Source organism: Odontesthes bonariensis, chromosome 6 (genome assembly GCF_027942865.1).
Source record: "Odontesthes bonariensis isolate fOdoBon6 chromosome 6, fOdoBon6.hap1, whole genome shotgun sequence".
In the NCBI taxonomy this organism is placed as follows: Eukaryota; Metazoa; Chordata; class Actinopteri; order Atheriniformes; family Atherinopsidae; genus Odontesthes; species Odontesthes bonariensis.
The window spans coordinates 20,427,403-20,447,120 of NC_134511.1; the positions used below are offsets into that span (position 1 = coordinate 20,427,403).

Consider the following 19,718-nt stretch of genomic DNA (forward strand, 5'->3'; position numbering starts at 1 on the left):
ATGGATGCACTTGCCAATCCGTTACAGAAAGCATACCAGCTTCCTGCTTCTTCCCTAAATAGTTCTTGCATAATTTGGAGGTGTGCTTTGGGTCATTGTCATGTTGTAAGAGGAAATTGACTCCAATCAAGCGCTGTCCACAGGGTATGACATGGCATTGCAAAATTCAATTCGGAGTGATAGCCTTCCTTTTTTAAAATCCCTTTTACCTTGTACAAATCTCCCACTTTACCAGCACCAAAGCAGTCCCAGACCATCATGTTACCTCCACCGTGCTTGACAAATGGCACAAGGCTCTGTTCCAGCATCTTTTCACCTGTTCTGCGTCTTACAAATGTTCTTCTTTGTGATCGAAACACCTCAAACTTTGATTCGTCTGTCCATAACGCTTTTTTCCAGTCTTCCTTTGTCCTATGTCTGTGCTCTTTTGCCCATATCAATATTTTCTTTTTATTGGCCAGTCTCAGATATGGCTTTTTCTTTGCCTCTCCGCCTAGAAGGCCAGCATCCTGGAGTCGCCTCTTCACTGTAGACGTTGACACTGCGTTTTGGGAGTAAAGAAGCTGCCAGTTGAGGACTGGTGAGGCGTCTATTTCTCAAATTAGAGACTCTAATATACTTGTCTTCTTGCTGACTTGTGCCTCCCACTTCTCTTTCTACTCTGGTTAGAGCCCGTTTGTGCTGTTCTCTGAAGGAAGTAGTACACAACGTTGGAGGAAATTTTCGGTTTCTTTGCAATTTCTCGCATGGAATAGCCTTCATTTCTAAGAACAAGAATAGACTGGCGAATATCACATGAAAGTTCTCTTTTTCTGGCCATTTTGAGAGTGTAATCAAACCCACAAATGTGATGCCCCAGATATTCAACTAGCTCAAAGGTAGGCCAGTTTTATAGCGTCTCTCACCAGCAAAACAGTTTTCAGCTGTGCTAACATAATTGCACAAGGGTTTTCAAGGGTTTTCCATGGTTTTCTAATCATCCATTAGTATTCTCAGGCGATTAGCAAACACAATGTAGAAGACTGGAGTGATAGTTGCTGGGCCTCTATACACCTATGTAGATATTTCTTTAAAAAGCAGACGTTTCCACCTAGAGTAGTCATTTACCACATTAACAATGTATAATTTATTTCTGATTAATTTAATGTTAAACATTAAACACACCGGAGGGTGTGTTCCAACTATAGGGGGATCACACTCCTCAGCCTCCCTGGTAAGGTCTTTTCGGGGGTACTGGAGAGGAGGATCCGCCGGATAGTCGAATCTCGGATTCAGGAGGTGCAGTGTGGTTTTCGTCCTGGCCGTGGAACAGTGGACCAGCTCTATACCCTCCGCAGGATCCTGGAGGGAGCATGGGAGTTCGCCCAACCGGTCTACATGTGTTTTGTGGACTTGGAGAAGGCGTTCGACCGTGTCCCTCGGGGACTCTTGTGGGGGGTGCCGGACTCCTTGATATGGGCTGTCCGGTCTCTGTATGACCGGTGTCAGAGTTTGGTCCGCATTGCCGGCAGTAAGTCGGACATGTTTCCTGTGAGGGTTGGACTCCGTCAGGGCTGCCCTTTGTCACCGATTCTGTTCATAATTTTTATGGACAGAATTTCTAGGCGCAGCCAGGGCGTTGAGGGGGTCCGGTTTGGCGAACTCAGAATCGGGTCTCTGCTTTTTGCGGACGATGTGGTTCTGTTGGCGTCGTCAGGCCGTGACCTCCAGCTATCACTGGAGCGGTTCGCAGCCGAGTGTGAAGCAGCTGGGATGAGAATCAGCACCTCCAAATCTGAGACCATGGTCTTCGGCCGGAAAAGGGTGGAATGCTCTCTCCGGGTCAGGAATGAGATCCTTCCCCAAGTGGAAGAGTTCAAGTATCTCGGGGTCTTGTTCACGAGTGAGGGACGAATGGAACAGGAGATTGACAGACGGATCGGTGCGGCGTCTGCAGTGATGCGGGCTCTGCACCGGCCCGTCGTGGTGAAGAAGGAGCTGAGCCAGAAGGCGAAGCTCTCGATTTACCGGTCAATCTATGTTCCTACCCTCACCTATGGTCACGAGCTGTGGGTAGTGACCGAAAGAACGAGATCGCGAATACAAGCGGCCGAAATGAGTTTCCTCCGCAGGGTGTCTGGGCTCTCCCTTAGAGATAGGGTGAGAAGCTCGGTCATCCGGGAGGGGCTCGGAGTAGAACCGCTGCTCAGATGAGGTGGCTCGGGCATCTGGTGAGAATGCCTCCTGGACGCCTCCCCGGTGAGGTGTTCCGGGCCCGTCCCACTGGGAGGAGGCCCCGGGGAAGACCCAGGACACGTTGGAGAGACTATGTTTCTCGGCTGGCCTGGGAACGCCTCGGGGTCCCCCAAGAAGAGCTGGAGGAAGTGGCCGGGGACAGGGACGTCTGGGTCTCTTTGCTTAAGCTGCTGCCCCCGCGACCCGATCCCCGGACCAGCGGAAGATAATGGATGGATGGATGGATGGATGGATGGATAATTTAATGTTATCTTCATTGAAAAAAACAGTGCTTTTCTTTGAAAAATAGTGAAATTTCTAAGTGACCCCAAACTTTTGAACGGGAGTGTAAGTATTACTCCTTTTGAGATTTAAATTTGACTGATATGATGACTTATACATTGACATCTGACAGCCTGTGCTTATTTGTTCATTTGTTTTTTGATACTCATTTGGCACTTATTAAACCCTTGTTTATCCCAGATACAATAAGAGAGGATTCAGCTGCTAAATAAAACAGAACATTATTTTCAAGGTATTGTATCTGTAACAAAATGCTGGATAAAACACAGGTTGATACATATTTTCTCATCAAGAAGACACTCCTAAATAGGGTGATATTTAAAAAAGGTAACAATGTGTCAAATCTCAAAAGGACCACAGAGTAATTGGAGTATACTTCTCGTGACACAGTGACTTAATCGGTACACCCACACTTTTTTGTGCAGAAAACGTACACCCAGTTTCTTCCACTAGATTGGCTGACAGAAAGGGCTCCATAATTACGTTCCTCTATTCAGCAGCACTGCCTGTGCGTCAGCACAAACGTCATATTTGAGCTACACATGGGGACAGGAGATTGGGGGCGTAGAGCACTCTTCACAGAGTGGTGTGTTGGGGTTTTTACTGCACACAGGCAGATGTGCTGTCATCCTCTGTCTCTCAATTGAAAGGTGAAATATTGAGGAGAGGTATGTTTACCAAAAGTGGCTGACTAGTGTTAAAGAGGGATCCACTCTTGTTAGAAATGCAGCCAGCAGAAAGAAGTGTATAGCTGCGGAGCGCCTGGCATCCAGCAGTATAGCTATACCTCTGGATGACATATTATTGATTCAGGTTTAGTTTGGCTGGAAGCCCCATATGATTATGAAATATGGCCTAATGATTTAATAAGCTGACACTTGGTCTAGTACATGCCAGCTAAACACTGATTGGTGATTGCTTCCTCTTTCTCTGTCTCTTATACTCTCTCTTGCCCGCTGCAGACATGACATCCATCTCTTGGCCAGGGAATTTAAGCTTATAAACTCAGTTACCAATGTGACCATGTGTTTTACTATTTTTAACTGGAAATTGGAGACATTTATATATTCCCTATGTGACTTTAATCTATTCCCACAATAAGACTTATGAGATGGCAGTTGAATGATTAAAAAAAGAGCCTCTTTCAGACGGCTTTGATTTTTATTGATTAACTGTATACAGGTTTAGAAACGCCCTGCATGAGAGCCAGATAATTACAGTAACAACCATGGTGTTGATGAGAATGATAATGACAATTAGAGCCTCTAAACTGATAGCCCCTTATATCTCATTTAAGCAATAATCTGAAGGCAGCAGCCAGATAAATGAGGTAACCTCTTCAAGGCAGAATTTTCCACCTCTGTCAGATAAGGACACTCACACCTTGTTAAGAACTCAAGGCAAGGCCAGTACAGCCTGTCAAACGGAGGAATTTCAACACTTGATGGCACACAAATTACAGCAGTTGAGAATGCTTTGTCTACCAGAAAGCACGATTCACCCTGCCCTGTCGAAAGTATACCTCTTGCTTATGTGCCCTTGAGCAAGAAAGACCTCTGCTGTGCACCTGCCCCTTCCCCCAAACATCTCCCCAATGGAGATCAATGATGTATCACGTTATACACGATCTGCTTTGATGCGGGTATCCTTCCTCTTCCTCTCCTCTACTACTCTCTCCTCATCGCAGCCTTTATCTCAGCGAGTCGCGCATTTTGTCCACCCACCCACCGAGCACCAGCATCCGACAATTATCCACACACAGAGAACATTGTGTTGAGGAGGCTCCAGTCAGTGACATTTGGGAGGGAGACGGAGAGAGAGGGAGCGATCCTCCTTGGCACACACGCCTCCAAGGCAGTGAGATTTTGACTGACTGGCTGTCTAACGCGGGGAATCTGGAGGAAACGCACGGCTGGGACAGCGACGCACGTCTCTGTTATCTTTTTTCACACCTTTCTCGCTGTCTTGTCTTTCATCGCGGAGACGGTCGATGGTTTTCTAGCTTTGCTGCACCGCCTCTATCCATCTCAGCATAGGATTTTGCTTAATCTGTCCTCTCCTTGACTGGCTATACCGGGGCTGATCTCAGCCAACCTGGGACGGGCCGTGGGGCTGTTCCGCGAGCCTTATAGCTGAAGTTGGCACCCGAGATGAGCGCCTTGACACCCGGGAGCTGGGCTCTCTCCTCTCTGAGGACAGGGTCCGGGTCGTGGCGGTGCTTCTGGTGGTGGGTTGTGGCAATTGGGGTGACAGTGGGCTCAGGAGATCCGTGGATGTCAGCAGAGGCATGTCCCTCGTCTTGCTCCTGCAGCAGCACCAGGATCTCCTGCGTGGACCCGGCGAAGAGTGTCATTACTTTCCCCGTCCTGAGCGAGGCGGAGATGGAGAACATCACCGACATGTGAGTGTCACTCGTGACTGTCTCTTTCTTACAGAAGAGAGGTCTCAAACTCAAACGATAGCATTAAATGTCCATCCGATCCGCTTTTGTCATTTGATTTATAGCAATGTTTCCGACACTTTCTTAATAATAAAGGACACTCTGCGCCCCTCATTTTCCGCTGGTGTCAAGAGCTGACGAACGGAGGAGAAAGATCCAGAAGGGTTCCACATTTTATTAATAGCCTATTATATTGATTTATTTCTGTTTTTTTGCAATCAATGTTAACCTCATGCATGGATTCAATGTGCCTAATTTCAGGTTTCCTCACAATCTACTAGCCCTATAGACTTGCATCGTGTGTAACCTACGTTGCATAACACACTCTTTGACATCATGGGGCACATCAGTCTTTCGACATCAGCGTAGAAACAGCCTGTTTAAAGCTTAAAGCACCAGAAAGCTGATAGACTTTATTCTGAAAAATCGCCCAGACAAAGCCCGGGCTGGTGTGTGCTGGCGAGTGTGCACGCACGTGCATAATTCATGTGTGTGAATGTGCATGTGTTGCCTTTACGCTCTCATCAGACACCATGCAGTCCAAATATTAGCACAGACACTTCCCAAGATGGCTATGAGTTAGTTTGAATGAACCAAGTGGGGGGAAAAAATCGATGCCACGATGAAGAAAAATCAAGCCACGTTTTTTTTTTTTTTCATTGTCAACATTTTGGTCATGTTTGAAGAATGGAGCCTTCCTCCTCGGGCTGCCGATGATAAATCGAGATTACTCAAATCTTAACTTTAATACACCGTGCGACCCTTCTTGTTGACGTTTATATGATACGTCATTCGGCCTCAAAAAATGAAAGAGACACGTTTCAGCTGAAAAAAATTTTGGAGGGGTGAAGAAAAAGGATTATTGTGACATCTTTCCTGGAAAAGATAAAAAGGTCCTTGATAACGACTTTTGTCTGAGATAAACAACCTTTATCGCCGGCCTTGGAGAAGCCTTGGACGCTGTTTTAAATGAGCCAGCAATCCGCTGAAATGCATTCATCTAGTGCTTGGCTAATGTAAACAGACAAATTACTGATGACCGCGCGGAGTCTTAACTCCAAACGACCTTGCCAAAAAACCGTGGAGCTTGGTTATCGTTCCTCCTGCCTGAGTTAATTCTTAGACCTGCACATTCTTATGGCATCTGCACTGAAATATCAACAGTTGGTCAGAGTTTAGTTGCCCGTCCGTGTGATTTATCATAGGGGGGCGGTTAAACTCAAATACAGTTTGGGTTGTTGTAAAAAAAAAAAGAAAAATCTGCCTTATAGGTTTACACAGTGAGTGTGTGTTAAGTAAAGTGTGTGTTAAGTCAAACTGTTTCACCATCTGTAAATGTAGCCTAATTTAATTCAGTTGTGGCTGTAGTAATGACTGGATGATACAAAGATGCTGATCGGCTGTTAGTTTTGTAGTTTGGGGGGCGTTAAAACATATGATAATAAAGGATCCAAGAGAGTGAAGTCTTCAGAGAATTTATTGTAGTTTTTTCTTTTTCATCATTTAAACATTTAGTCCTATCTGAAAATCCGTTTTGCATTATTTTTTTCGAAAATATTAAAAAGGATGCTGCCTTTCGAGAAAAAAAATCAGGATCAACTTCTTAAATTATTATCTTAAAGGCACAGTTACATTTGTACTGCAAACATATTTAAAAAGGACCCTTTTTCATAATGCTGGCGTAGGGCTGATGGGAAATTACGGTGGAAAGACAAAAGTTTTCAGCTGCACTAACCCGTGATGCTGCATGGTCTTTGATGCAGTGCATTGTAAGACTACTTGGCCAATAGAATACCCATTAAAAATGAACTTTAACAGTCAATTATTGTCTGCCCAATCCTTGCTGATTAACTAATTTTCTGTCGTATTTGTAGAAGATAGGATTTTTGTGGAATAAAATCAGTGAGTTGAGAATTTTGAATAAAAAGCAACAGGATAAGGTTGTTCACTATTATAGTTGAGTAAAAAACAAACAAACAATGAATCTGATTAGAGATGCAAACAGTTTGTGCAACAAGACTGAAGATTTGTACCACTCAAAGAGCTCCACTGGGATTTTAACAGCATGTTTCCTCAGCAGAAGAGATTGTTCTCTAAGCTTTAGATGTCCTCAGACATCCGCTCTCCAAGCTGAAATATTTGAGAAGTACATATACTGCTTTTCAACATGTGCTTACACAGTTCTTTTCATTCACACAAGGGAGTTGCTCACAATCATCTCCTGCTGGCCCTCAAACACAAACAGGTCAAGTGCTTTGCTCAAGTGGTGCTGAGGAAAAGAGACGAGAAATGTTCCCGTTTCCCTCTTTTGGAAAAACTATAACAATGTGTATTACAATAGCAGCTGTTCTTCTTCTGAAGTCGTTAAATATATGCATCTCTGCTTATGCGCTTGCATTGGTTCTGTGTTTTGTTGGTGTTTTTATATTTATGCCTCCTTCTTTAAACCAACAAGCCCTCTGACACACCCTGTATCTTCTGACAGTTACATTGCAAACCAGAGCAGCTTCTCCTCCATCAGTGACAAAGACTTGCAGGACTACAAGAACCTCAGGAACCTGTAAGTCTTTTATGGCTTATACAACAAGACTTTAGCTGAGGACACACACTATATTTCCAAAAAATCTGCACAACGTCCATCTCCTGTCAATTAGTGAGTTTTTATATTACAGCAGTATTGCTCTACTAATTTATCTCTTTATAATTCAAAATCAGATTTTTACATAAATCTAATTTCGCATTACATTGCTTCTTAAAAAATGCTTCTATTTCTAATTATATTTTCAAATCTAATAAAATGCTTTTCCTCTCTTGCAATATTAAAAACCTATTAGGTGGACAATACCTGCCTTCCAAGCAAATATTCCATTTGGTTGATATATTACTACCAAGTCCATTATGTGTTGCAAGTATGTGCTTTTAATTGTGGTTGCACCAGTGGGAGTAAAACCCTAAATCCAAGAAAGGTTGAGCGCTATGTTTGTACAACTATCAAGAACCATTTTTTTCTGTGTGTCAGAAAAACACTGCACAGACAGTTACACTCTGGGCTGATGTGATAGTACTGCTTCACATTTTGAACATTTGTTTGCTTAGTCCTGCACCAACGCACGATCAGTAACAGATCGGCTAACCAGCTTTCTGTCAGAAAATTTCCTGACAGCCACGTTTCAGCTGACTAGGGAAAGACTTTCCCTGAGCATGTGGTTCAAATTGTGCAGAGAAATGTATAGTTTTTAAGATTAATAACCAGACCTGATTCCTAAAACAAAGCCACATACTTGTAATATTTCATACCCCGAGGGTGGAGTACAATTGCTATTGCTTCATATCTTGTGGACATAATTTGTTTAAACATTAACTTAATGACAAGCCAATATAACTAATGATTGTGTTCTTTTGCAAGAAAGGGTGTGTGTCCTTGTCAGTACATATAGACTTATGTAATTACATGACATTGAAAATATCTTCTCATTTTACATTTAGGACAATGAAACAGTGATCACTAAACTTTCTGAATGCTTTCTAAAGCATGTATCAAGTTATTTTTAATTATGCTTTTCAGGTCAGTAATAAGGCATTAATGATAACAGAATTAGGGCTGTGATGGTATCAGGATGAATTACTATAGTTTATTATACCATTGGCCACACTGTAACATGATGTCTGGTTTTTGCCGTAAGCGGTGATTTTGGTCTTGAAGTTGTTGATGCTGTAAGGTTCATGAAGATACTGATGATGCTGTTGTGTTGTTCTGTCAGAACGGTGACCAACAGCAGGCTAACATATGTATCAAAGCTGGCTTTTCAGAGCAACACCAAGCTACAGTATCTGTGAGTAAAACTATCTTTCTATCTTTCTTTCTTTCTTTCTTTCTTTCTTTCTTTCTTTCTTTCTTTCTTACTTACATATCAGAGACTGTATTTATTTTTCACTTTCTGTTGGTTCTTTGATTCATGTATTGTTGCTACATTAATTGTATAGCTATACATTTTCATGTGTTTGTTGTGATTATTAAAACTGAAATAGAAGAAGACTTATTTGGAACATTGTGAAAACAGCCTAAAAGAAAAAAACAGAAAAAATCCTGTGATGGCAGAGAGGCTGACGGTGAATAGATCTGCTTTGGGTCAGCTAAGTTCATAATTGTTTTCAAAATCTTGGAGTATTGTCTGCATAATTATAATTTGATATTTTCATACTTAAACCAGTGTTCTGCTTATGGTTATTTTACATAGTTTTTGGTGAAAAAAAACTTTAAAAAAGGAAAACAAATCCAGGTTATTGTATGTGAAAAAAATAATGCTCAGTTATTTGTTGCAACAATAATCTATGGTTTTGATGTTGTGTCATAAATCCAATCTCATTCCCTGATGTACAATTTCTTTTTTAGGAATCTGAAAGATAACAACCTGTCATCTTTATCCTGGAGGATATTCAGACACCTCAACATCTCATATATGTGAGTCTCACCAAATAATCCTTGTGTCTGTCTGTCTGTCCAGATTTCCTCTTTGTCTTAGTGTTAAGATTTAGACAAACAGACACCTAAAGTATCTATAATATCACCTGAAGTTTGAAATTTCTCCCTATCATACATGTTACTAAGTTCCCTGTGAGTGCAATGGAGTTAGATGAGAAAACTGATACCACTTTCATAACTGTCTGTCTAGAGTTGGCTAAGACATGGCTAACAGCTTTTCCACCAAGCTTTTCATAGTGCATTGTGGTACTTTAGTCTGCTATACATGCTATATAAACTCTCGTAATACATTGAGACATCACTACAAGACGATGAACTTAATGAATAGTCCACTAAATAGTGAGTAGTGAGGGATTCCACTGGTGACCAACGTAAGTCCAAAAAGTTTCCTAGCTGTAAATGTTTAGAATGGACAGTAATGTTTATTTAGTCTTCAGTCGATAGGTTAACTGAACAGGGAAGATAGTAGACAGTGATAGTAGATGGATGTTTTCACCATTTAGTAGAACCAGGCTAGCTGTTTCTATTGTAGATTCATAATGTCAATGAAACATTTGGCTGGAGCCATATGTTTATTTAAAATACATGATAGTGGTATCACCCAGCCTGGTCTTGTGGGAAAACATTAAATAGTCATGTTAAGGGAGCTATGCATTTGTACTGATGAAGATGAAATCTGTATAGGATCTCTGTTTCGTATATTCAGTACATTTTGTGTTTTTAGCCAATGGGACAGGGCTCAGCAGCCAGTAATCCATGAATACGATATTTTCATGTGAGATGTTTTTTTCAAGGTAATCTATAATGCAAACAGCAAAAATCATGTCTGTGGATACAGATCAATAGAGTACATTTATGTAGCTATGTGACGTTTTACCCAGAGACTGGTTTGTATCATCTTGATGTGACCCTCAAAAGTAAAATGTTGAACTATTCATTTAAGGCTCTTTTTTTTTTCCAATTTTCTGTTATGTTTTCTTGCTCCTCCCCTCACTATTCGTCACGGTTGTCGTCGGTGTGTGTTTGTACGTCTAGGATCCTGACAGGGAACCCTCTGCATTGCTCCTGTGAGAACATGTGGATCAAGCTGTGGTTAGGAGAGGAAGCAGACAATCAGGAGCTGCGCTGCATTGAGGATGGAAGACCGCGTAAGCTGTCAAGTCTGACACTGCCTAACTGTGGTAAGGGCACGCACGCACACACCCACACACGCACGCACACACACGCAGAGTAAGGAGATGGAAAACACAAGGTGTGCAAAGTGCAAAGCATTAAAGCATCTTAATGGTTTCCTCAATATAAACATTCCCAAATCTTTTTTTTGATTGTAGGTTTTTCTTCTTGTTTTTTTTTTGAAAGATTTTTTAGCATGCATTTGACAGATGTGTTATCAAGTGCACGATCGTGTGTTTGGACTAAAGTGTTCGTGTTTAAGTGCAGGACATGCAGTATGAGACTTGTTGCTGTAAAACAAATGTGCTAAGTGTTCTGTCAGTTCCCATGGGATGTGAGGGATAAATGCACAGAGAAGGAAGCTTTGCTGTTAACACCTAAGAGAATAACTGCACAAAGAATACAATTCATGCACTGGCAGGAGCCACTGCAGTAATCAGTTATTCATACCTGCCGGTACATGAGTTTCCAACGGCTGCAAGGAGAATGCTGCATGCACTGTATTTCAGTTACACAAAACAGTGTTTATCCAGTGTATTCTAACTTCCCTACACACTGTGCAGCAATTTCCTACACATTAACAAGGCAAGGCAAGGTGATTCAAAGTGCTTTACAGATACATTAAAACAGTAGAAATAAAAAGCAAGATTTAAATTTTATACAAAAAAAGAAAGAAAGAAGAACAATAGATACAATCAGATAAAAGCAGCAGTTAAAATATGATTAAGTTTCAAGCTTCAGATTTGGATCTTTATTCAAATGCAGCTGAAAATAGGTGTGTCTTCAACCTGGACTTAAATACACTGAGTGTTTCAGCTGATCTGGGAGTTTGTTCTAGACATGTGGAGCATAGAAGCTGAATGCAGCTTCTCCATGTCTGGTTCTGACTCACGGAACTGATAGAAGACCGGATCCAGATGACCTGAGGGGTCTGGAAGGTTCATACTGAGTCAGGAGGTCACTGATGTATTTTGGTCCAATACCATTCAGAGCTTTATAGACCTGCATCAGAACTTTAAAGTCTATCCTCTGATGGACAGGCAGCCAGTGCAAAGACCTCAGAGCTGGACTGATGTGGTCCACCTTTTTGGTCTTAATGAGGACTCGAGCAGCAGAGTTCTGAATAAGCTGCAGTTGTCTAACTGACTTTTTAGGTAGAGCTGTAAAGATGCTGTTACAGTAATCAAGCCTACTAAAGATGAATGCATGGACTAGTTTTTCCAGGTCCTGCTGACACATCAGATCCTTTAACCTTGATATATTCTTAAGGTGATAGTAGGCTGACTTTGTTATTGCCTTAATGTGTTTTTCCAAATTTAGGTCTGAGTCCATCACTACACCCAGATTTCTGGCCTGGTTGCCATTTTCTTGGTGTATAGATTGAAGACCTGTAATCGTTTCTCTTTTGCTCCAAAGACAATTACCTCAGTTTTGTTTTTGTTTACAAAGCAGATCCAGTCATTAATCTCCTCAATGCATTTACCAAGAGCCTGTACAGGGCCTCGGTCTCTTGGTGACATTGTAATGTATATCTGCGTGTCATCTGCATAGCTATGGTAGTTTATTTTGTTGTTTTTTATAATCTGTGCCAGTGGGAGCATGCAAGCAAATTACCAAATGAAAGCATACATGCACTCAGAGAGCTCTGCTTTCGTAGCAAGGCCAAATAAAGGAGTTTGGATTCTGCTCCATGTCACTGAACTGCCATCAACAATCAGGCTGATGTGTCTTTGTGCTGTAGGGATTTTTCTCACGTGATGCATAGATTAGCTGTCAGAAAGAGGAGAGAGAAATTTTTAACATAGACACTATAGTGTGTATGTGTGTGTGGATTTGTAATGATTGTGTCATCTTATAGACTAGTCACAGTCATCTGAGATATTTGTTTGTCAGCGTAGAAAGGTCACTGTACAAGATACTATCGCGGCAGAAAGTTATATAGAGGCGATGGCTTTATAATTCAACAAATGAATGCCATCACTGAGCCCCAAAGATGTGGAAAATTAAGTGTAGCAAAGGCCATCTGCACTATGTCCTACAGCACCTGTGACCTGCTGTCATGCAGCAGGCTTAATTTCCTTTTTTCTCTGAATCATCATTTATTGTTAATCACAGACGGAAGTTCTCTTGGATGTATGGAAAGCAGCCCTGAAATACTCAACAGCAATAGTAATAGTCTGAGCAAAAATGACTTTTTACACACATTTATGACAAACATGTTTAAGTTAAAAATACTCCAAACTTTTCCTGTTTTGAGTTGTTTCATGGTAGAACTATTCAACTACTTGAATAGGTCTACTTGTGGGTAAACTTGAGAAGCATATTCTCAAGTTTATCCTCAAGCTAGCTGCCACTCTAGGGCAGATTTCCACAGACCAAATGCCTTTTATGTACTTGTGTGTGGGAGTGTTTATCAAGCTTAAATGTATAAATGTCAGCAGCTAATTGACTCTTTATTCCTCTCTTCTTTATATTCACTGCATGAATTTTTCATGAATCTTCTATTTTGGACTCTTTTCTATTCATAAACGGGATCAAATTACAGCTTGACCCGTCTCTGAAAGTCTGAGGCGGGCCAGCTCTCATTCTCTGGATTTGCTGGCTTTCAGCAGCCCATGTGTGTCTGGCTGAGATTGACGTTCTATAATAATTTCGAGTTTGAGTTTGATCCAAGTGCACAAAAGAAACTTGTTCGACCTTTTTGAGGTTGAGGTCAAAACAGCTTTACAAGGCTTGAACTGAAATCTAATCTACTTATTACCATAATAAACAAAAACATAAATCAAAAAGGATTTTGTCATCTCTGTTGTTGACAGAGCAAATGATCTGTTCAGAAATAGCTTGGGGCAATCAGGGCACTCAGGACGCAAGCAATAAGTTAGGTTGCAGGAAGCTAACAATGTCATTGATAACTCCTATTGATCTGTCCCCTCTGCCTCCCTTCCATTAGCAGAGGTTATTTTTGGCATTAGCACAGCAACAGCAGAGTCCCTGGAGAGTGGGGCCGGGGACCCCCTGAAAGAGTGACATATGAGCACGAGGACATGGTGGGGCAGTGCAGGGGTGCCAAATGATGCCCCAGGGCTAACAGTGATACACCAAAAGACCTCTCAGTCTGGCAAAGCTGCTGGTCATCGAGCCTCATCAGTATTTCTCAATTTTCATCGGTCTGTCTGATTCATGTGTGTTCTGTTGTCTGTGTGTCTGAACATTTCTGAGTGACATTATGAGGGAGGCACAAAGCAGAGGAAATGCCCAGTGAAGCCCCGGGGCTGACACTGATCTCTCTATTTCTTAGTGTCCACAGACTGTATACTGCTGGTACACCATCCGTAAAAGCTTGATGAACAGCCTGTTCCTACTGCTGACCAATACAATACTTTACCAAGAAGTGCTGCTGTGCTGTTACTGCAGTCCTGGTGGTGTAATATAAAAATGAGACAACTGTGTCATTCAGCAAAAATGTTGGGTTCAAACAGCTGCAGGTGTTAAAATCCTGAATTAGACTATTAAGGAGGTACACAAACACTTACAAACTCCTCACGCCTGAATAGTTTACCTTTAAAAGGTTTAGAAAAAGAAATGAAAGGTTCTATATTGCCTTGATTGCGAATGTAAAAATCAGGAAGTTTAAGCTTTTTATCTTGTTATAACTCTCATGACACCTAAAGCTTCAGCTGAATACTTATTCCGCTGAAATGATTGAAGCCAGCTGTCTGAGGCAAAGTCTTTTTCCCATGTGTTGTGGAAATGAAAGCAGATTTATTACCAGACCTCATTAGGGCACAGGTGCACGTGGTCTTAATCTGTCTCCATCTATGTTTGTCTGCCCCTCTGTCGCTTCATCTATTTATTTTTTACTCTTAATCAAGCCCTTTTTCCTGTCCCTGTTGTTCTTTTCCCCCACTTACATCTCCTTAACGTTAAACCTCTTCTATTCGTTTATGTAATACAAAACTACAGAAACACAGTACTTAAAGAGGCACTGAGCAAAAAGAAACACCAGGAATGTGTAGACTGACTGAAGCAGATTAGGATTCATATCTTGCAACCATGTTTTTTTTTTGAGGTTGTCGATCTATTGATAATGATAGGCATGGTGTTTAATGCTGTCCTATCTACATTTGGGTCTCTTGGCTTCCTTAAACTCCCATTTTTGTCGTCATTTAGGAGTAAAGTTTTTTCTAAAAGGAGAACTCAAAAGAGATTGAAAGGGAGCTTGGGGAATAGAAGAATTTAGCTGGTCAAAACAACCCAGTAAATCACCTTTATGGGAAAAGGAAGAAAGTGAATGCTAAGATTCTCAATCAGGTGGAAACTGAGTGTGCACACCCAGAATGCTATTTTTTACATAGCTGAAGCAGCTGAGTGTCAAGAAGAATTATGTCCATCAGCGCTTCATAATTTACATCCGGTGCCAATGCAGAAAATTGTAGTTGCAGTATAGAGGTGTACAGTTAGGCTTTCTAAAAAAATGTCCTCCCTCCTGAAGATCTTTGACTGACCTTCCCCATTGTTTTTAGTCAGTCAACCATTACCATGAATTTGCCTTCACTTCAGATTATTTGCCATAATAACAACATTTCTCTAAACCTAAACATGAGAATGATATTTCCAAAGGTTGACATAAATGCTACTAGGACAACCTGCATTCTGCGAGGTTTGGCCCATGCCAGCCGCTAAAACTGAACTGTCACTATGATGTATAACAGATAAAGAATGCCCAATGGAAGCTTGCAAATTCTGTCCAAGCATTTTTTGCCATAAAGCATTATAGTTGCGATCTAATGGACAGATTTAGGGTTGTGTGACTCTCCGGTACATATTTTGTCAGAAATCTCCTGCTCTCCCTCTGCTGCCTGCATCTACCTGTCCTCGGAAGTCCCAACATTTCTGTGTTGGAAAGGAAGAGAATGTACGTAACAAATGCAGGAAGAATTCTCTAAATCAAGGAGGTTGTGACCATTGTGACATATAACAAGATCTGACAACAATGACACTTCCAACAATGATGCTGAAGTTTGCAGTGGGAGATTATATGGCGCTTTCAATCCACAGAGCAGAAGATGCTTTCCTTTCAAACGTGAGTTGCGAGCAGTTATTCAGAGTCATAATAGCCAGACATATCCTTGATGCTGTGCTCGTAATTCACTGCCGATTCACAGTAGATGCTTCAGGTGAATGAAGGCAATTTTATTTCAAAGAGCAAAGGAGTGACTAGGACTGGCATAGCCAATGCTGCTCACATTCATTCTTCAAAGTTTGAAAGGTGAAGTTTTCAAGGTTGCCATTTTGCACATTTTTCTCCCAGTAGGACATATTTCACAGACAAGACGCTCCTTCTCTTAAAGTGACAATTTTAGAAAAATCCTCCAGAAATAAGAAAGGGGAAAAGAAAAAAGTCTCAAATCGTGTGTTGAACTCCCATAAAGTAATGGTACTAAAGCAAACAAATCAAGAGCAAATGCGTTTCACTCAGACTGTGATTAACTTAACTGATGTCAAACCTGGAATTTGCTGGCTCAAGACCAGAAGCTGTTAGCTACTCTTTAAGCTTTAAGAACAGCACAGCCTGCGGGGGGATAGAAGAAGCAATCTGGAGATGTGAAAAGCAAAAGCAATGGAGGAAGTAGTAGACAAATAACAAAACCAATATGGATTAGTGAAACCAAAAACAATTGAAAAATAGCAAAAACGATACATAACAAATTGACAAACTAACAACTAACAAAGGTAAAAGCAAAAGCAACTGAGAAAAAAGGAAAGCAAAATAAATGTGAAAGAAAATGATTACAACAATGAAAATTATACAAAATTATTGATTTTTTCTCTTTGATTTCCAAATGAATTGCCTCATAAATGATTTTTTATTTACTCCTTAATTTCTCTTATAATATTATGTCACAGAGTGCTAACTTCTAGCACAGACACATATAAAAACATGAATACAATAGTGTAAAAATCCTTACAGTTTCAGAACCTTCCATGAAGAGTGAGTATGGGTGCTTTTACAAGCTTCATATCTTGTACATGTAAAATAATGCAAATTATGGCCAGAGCCAGTGGGTGTCATGATGTTGTGAAATGGAGCATCGCGTTAGTTCTGGCAGACCACGTAGTCAACGCGCCCTTTGCCTATTGGCTGACGCCGACCCAACCCTTATGGCCAGCTGCGCTCAATGGGTAATCAGCTGCTGCTCGCAATTGGATGCTGGCATTTGGGGCACTTCATTTAAACTTGGTTTGCTGACACTGCTTTTTTTTTGCTTTCTGCTTGCACCCACAACCTCCCCTGCTCCACCGACTTCTCATTGCCAAACAATGTCATACTGTTGTTCATTGTTGCTTGCTCTGTTCTAGGGGGTTTGTTGCCTTTACAGCAAATGGAAGGCACTCCACCTGAAGATGCTGCTGTTCCCTGTCTTGGCTTCCATGGAGCTCATGGAAAAGTCGGGAACTTCCTCTGAACAGAGCCATACCGCCAAACACAATTGTATGCGTTCAGAATAAGCTTCTGAAATTCATCCTTGTTTCTCGTCTCGTTTTGACAAGAGTGGTTCTGACAGAAATGAGATTATCGTTGTCCAATCCAATCTAAATGGGCTCAACAGCAAGAGAACTATTTAAAGTATAATGTTTGATATCATGTTAACACTATTTATGATAATATCATAAATAACTATGGATATAGTAGCAGTAACTATCTGGTTGATGTTACAACAAATTAGGTAGAAGTATTTTGCTTTAGCAGCTGATTGGTTTTGATGATAACTTTACAGCCACTATGGCTGAATTATAGCAGTCCCACTGCAGTTACCACTGAGCAAAAACTTTACACACCGGACAAAAACTGAAGGACTTGATACTGAAACTGAATGTGATGGCTTATGTGTTGTCATAGACACAGGCTGTTCTGATAATTACAAGAAAGTCCTCTTTAGCTCCAAGAGTTGATTTTGTGCACAAAATACTTTTTTCATTTTTTCTTTGTTTGTTGCAGTGTGCATGTGTTTCTGTGTGTGTTTTATATTTTCACAAGATTCAAAACCAAGGGTATATGGGGTCTAAACATGTTTTGTGGGGACCAATTGGTTTGATTTATTTGTTCAAAACGATTTTTGGCTATCATAACTTGGTTTCATAGTTAAGGTTAAATTAGGTTATGGTTAGGTTTAGGGCAAAGTGTAGGGTCAGTCTTGCAGCTGTAATTGTTAGGATTAGGACAAGGAGCTAACAAGCCAAGGGATGAATAATTTTGGTGAATTACTGCAAAGATAAAAAACAAGATTGTGTGTGTTTGCATGGGTGTGTGTACTGTGATCTGCAGGTTGCAGGGGCTGTGGAAAGTTCATTAACCAAGGGGCTGTTAAGATATGTGATTCTGATATGGTAGCTAGCTTGCCACCACTGAAATGACTGTTTTTTTACTGCGTCTCACAGTGATTGAGTGGGTTGCCGTAGTGATAAGTGGGTTTCCCTGGAGATAAGCATTCTGCCGATGGACAGAAGAGGTTGGAAGGGGGAGTGGGGGTAAAGAAGAGAGGGTTAGATAAGAAATCTCTCCAGTTTTATCTGCACAAGCTGTCAACAGTTATTTCTTCTCTTCTCCTCTCTTCTTCACCAACATTGTTATGAAATAGAGGACAATGGTGGCAGGATTCTCAGTGAGTTTGATTGGTCATGCTCAGGTCACCTCCTGGTCAGCTCTGTAGACACACGTTGACACAAACACAGACGCACACAGAGTCACCAGTGTCTTTGCTTTGACAGCGGCTTTAGACTGTGTCCAATCACTTTAGTGCTTGGGCTGCTGAAGACATGCACTAGTAATCAGTGTAACCATCACTATGTTTGAACTCTGTCTCTTTGTATTACTGTTTGATTGGAGTGAGTGTGCTTTAATGAAAGTGAGAGAAAGAGAGAGGGAGACAGGGAGATTGAATTTGAGGTCTGTCTTTGTGTGCCTTTATTTTTTCACCGTGGTGGGTGTGCGTTTGCCTGCTTTTCTACTCTTATTGTTTAGGTTGTTACGTGCTCTGTGTTTCAACTAGAAAGACAACACTTGGCCATGAATCCTAAGTTTGATTGCTTCCTTTCTGCACCTCCTTCCGCCTCTCTCTCCACCTCTATACCCTGCTCTCTTTCTTCCCACTCCCTGGTTGTATGTAGAGGTTCCCACGGCAACGTTGAATTCATCCAAAGTGACCAGAAAGGAAGGCGAGAACGTTCAGCTGTCCTGTACAACCTCTGGTGTGCCTTCGCCTTCGCTGATCTGGAACATGACACTGGCCACCAATTACGAGGTTCGGTTTCTTTGTCACACATGCGCAGTATGAGTTAGGAATATATACATTTTATGATGCAATTTTAAAGCTGAACTTTTTACACTTGTAAAACTAAAGATCTAAAATAAGTAACCACCCTGCAAATAATAAATAAGAGAATTAGTTGAATAGAATTAACCAGATAAATTGATAAAAATATTCATATTTTGATCACTGACTCACTTGGGAATTACCAGGCCATATAAATGATCTTCAGATAAGACTGTTCTCACTGAAATTTAAGCTTACCTCCACATTGCTGTCCATGGTGCCAACATGTAATTTCAACACCTTATTTGTCTTCACCATAGAGAGCAAGCAGGTCATACATCCTGCTCCAAAGGATGGTGTTTACTGGTGGTGATTTGTACATTTGTACATCATGAAATCATCTTCTACTACAGTATATTACTGTTATTGTTATTTTTCTGGAAAGGCTGCGCTGCCAAAACTGTAATCATTTCATGATCTTAAGTAACTTAATCTAGATTTGATGCCAATCAAAACAATGAATTACAAATAAAAACAATGATAGTATACATATGAAAAAAAAAGAATAAGGCACCTTCTCCTACAATTAAAGTCGCATATGTGGCACAAACCGCAACCGCACTGCCACCACTGTGCCCAGCAACCTCCACATGTGTATGTCATCGATCTTTATACTGTTACAAATTAATCAGGTAATTAATGTGTTCATTTTGTTGAAAAAACAACAACGAAAAAATTGACAATGTTTCTGTGGTTCTGGTACATTGCCTTAATCCATGGTCATATTTTC

The 19,718-nt window shown here is 41.0% G+C and overlaps 1 protein-coding gene across 2 annotated transcripts in view; it reads left to right on the top strand.

The window, feature by feature from the left end:
• Positions 1-4,177: 4,177 nt before the first annotated feature.
• Positions 4,178-19,718, top strand: part of ntrk2a (neurotrophic tyrosine kinase, receptor, type 2a) — a 90,150-nt gene continuing 74,609 nt past the window's right edge. The window contains exons 1-6 of one of the 2 annotated variants that reach the window (XM_075467831.1): positions 4,178-4,918; positions 7,443-7,517; positions 8,719-8,790; positions 9,351-9,419; positions 10,476-10,621; positions 18,783-18,916. In XM_075467831.1, coding sequence (XP_075323946.1) covers positions 4,668-4,918; positions 7,443-7,517; positions 8,719-8,790; positions 9,351-9,419; positions 10,476-10,621; positions 18,783-18,916 — 747 coding nt within the window. In that variant the 5' untranslated portion in view covers positions 4,178-4,667. The remainder of the gene's footprint in view (positions 4,919-7,442; positions 7,518-8,718; positions 8,791-9,350; positions 9,420-10,475; positions 10,622-18,782; positions 18,917-19,718) is intronic. The other variant, XM_075467832.1, reaches the window with a different exon arrangement.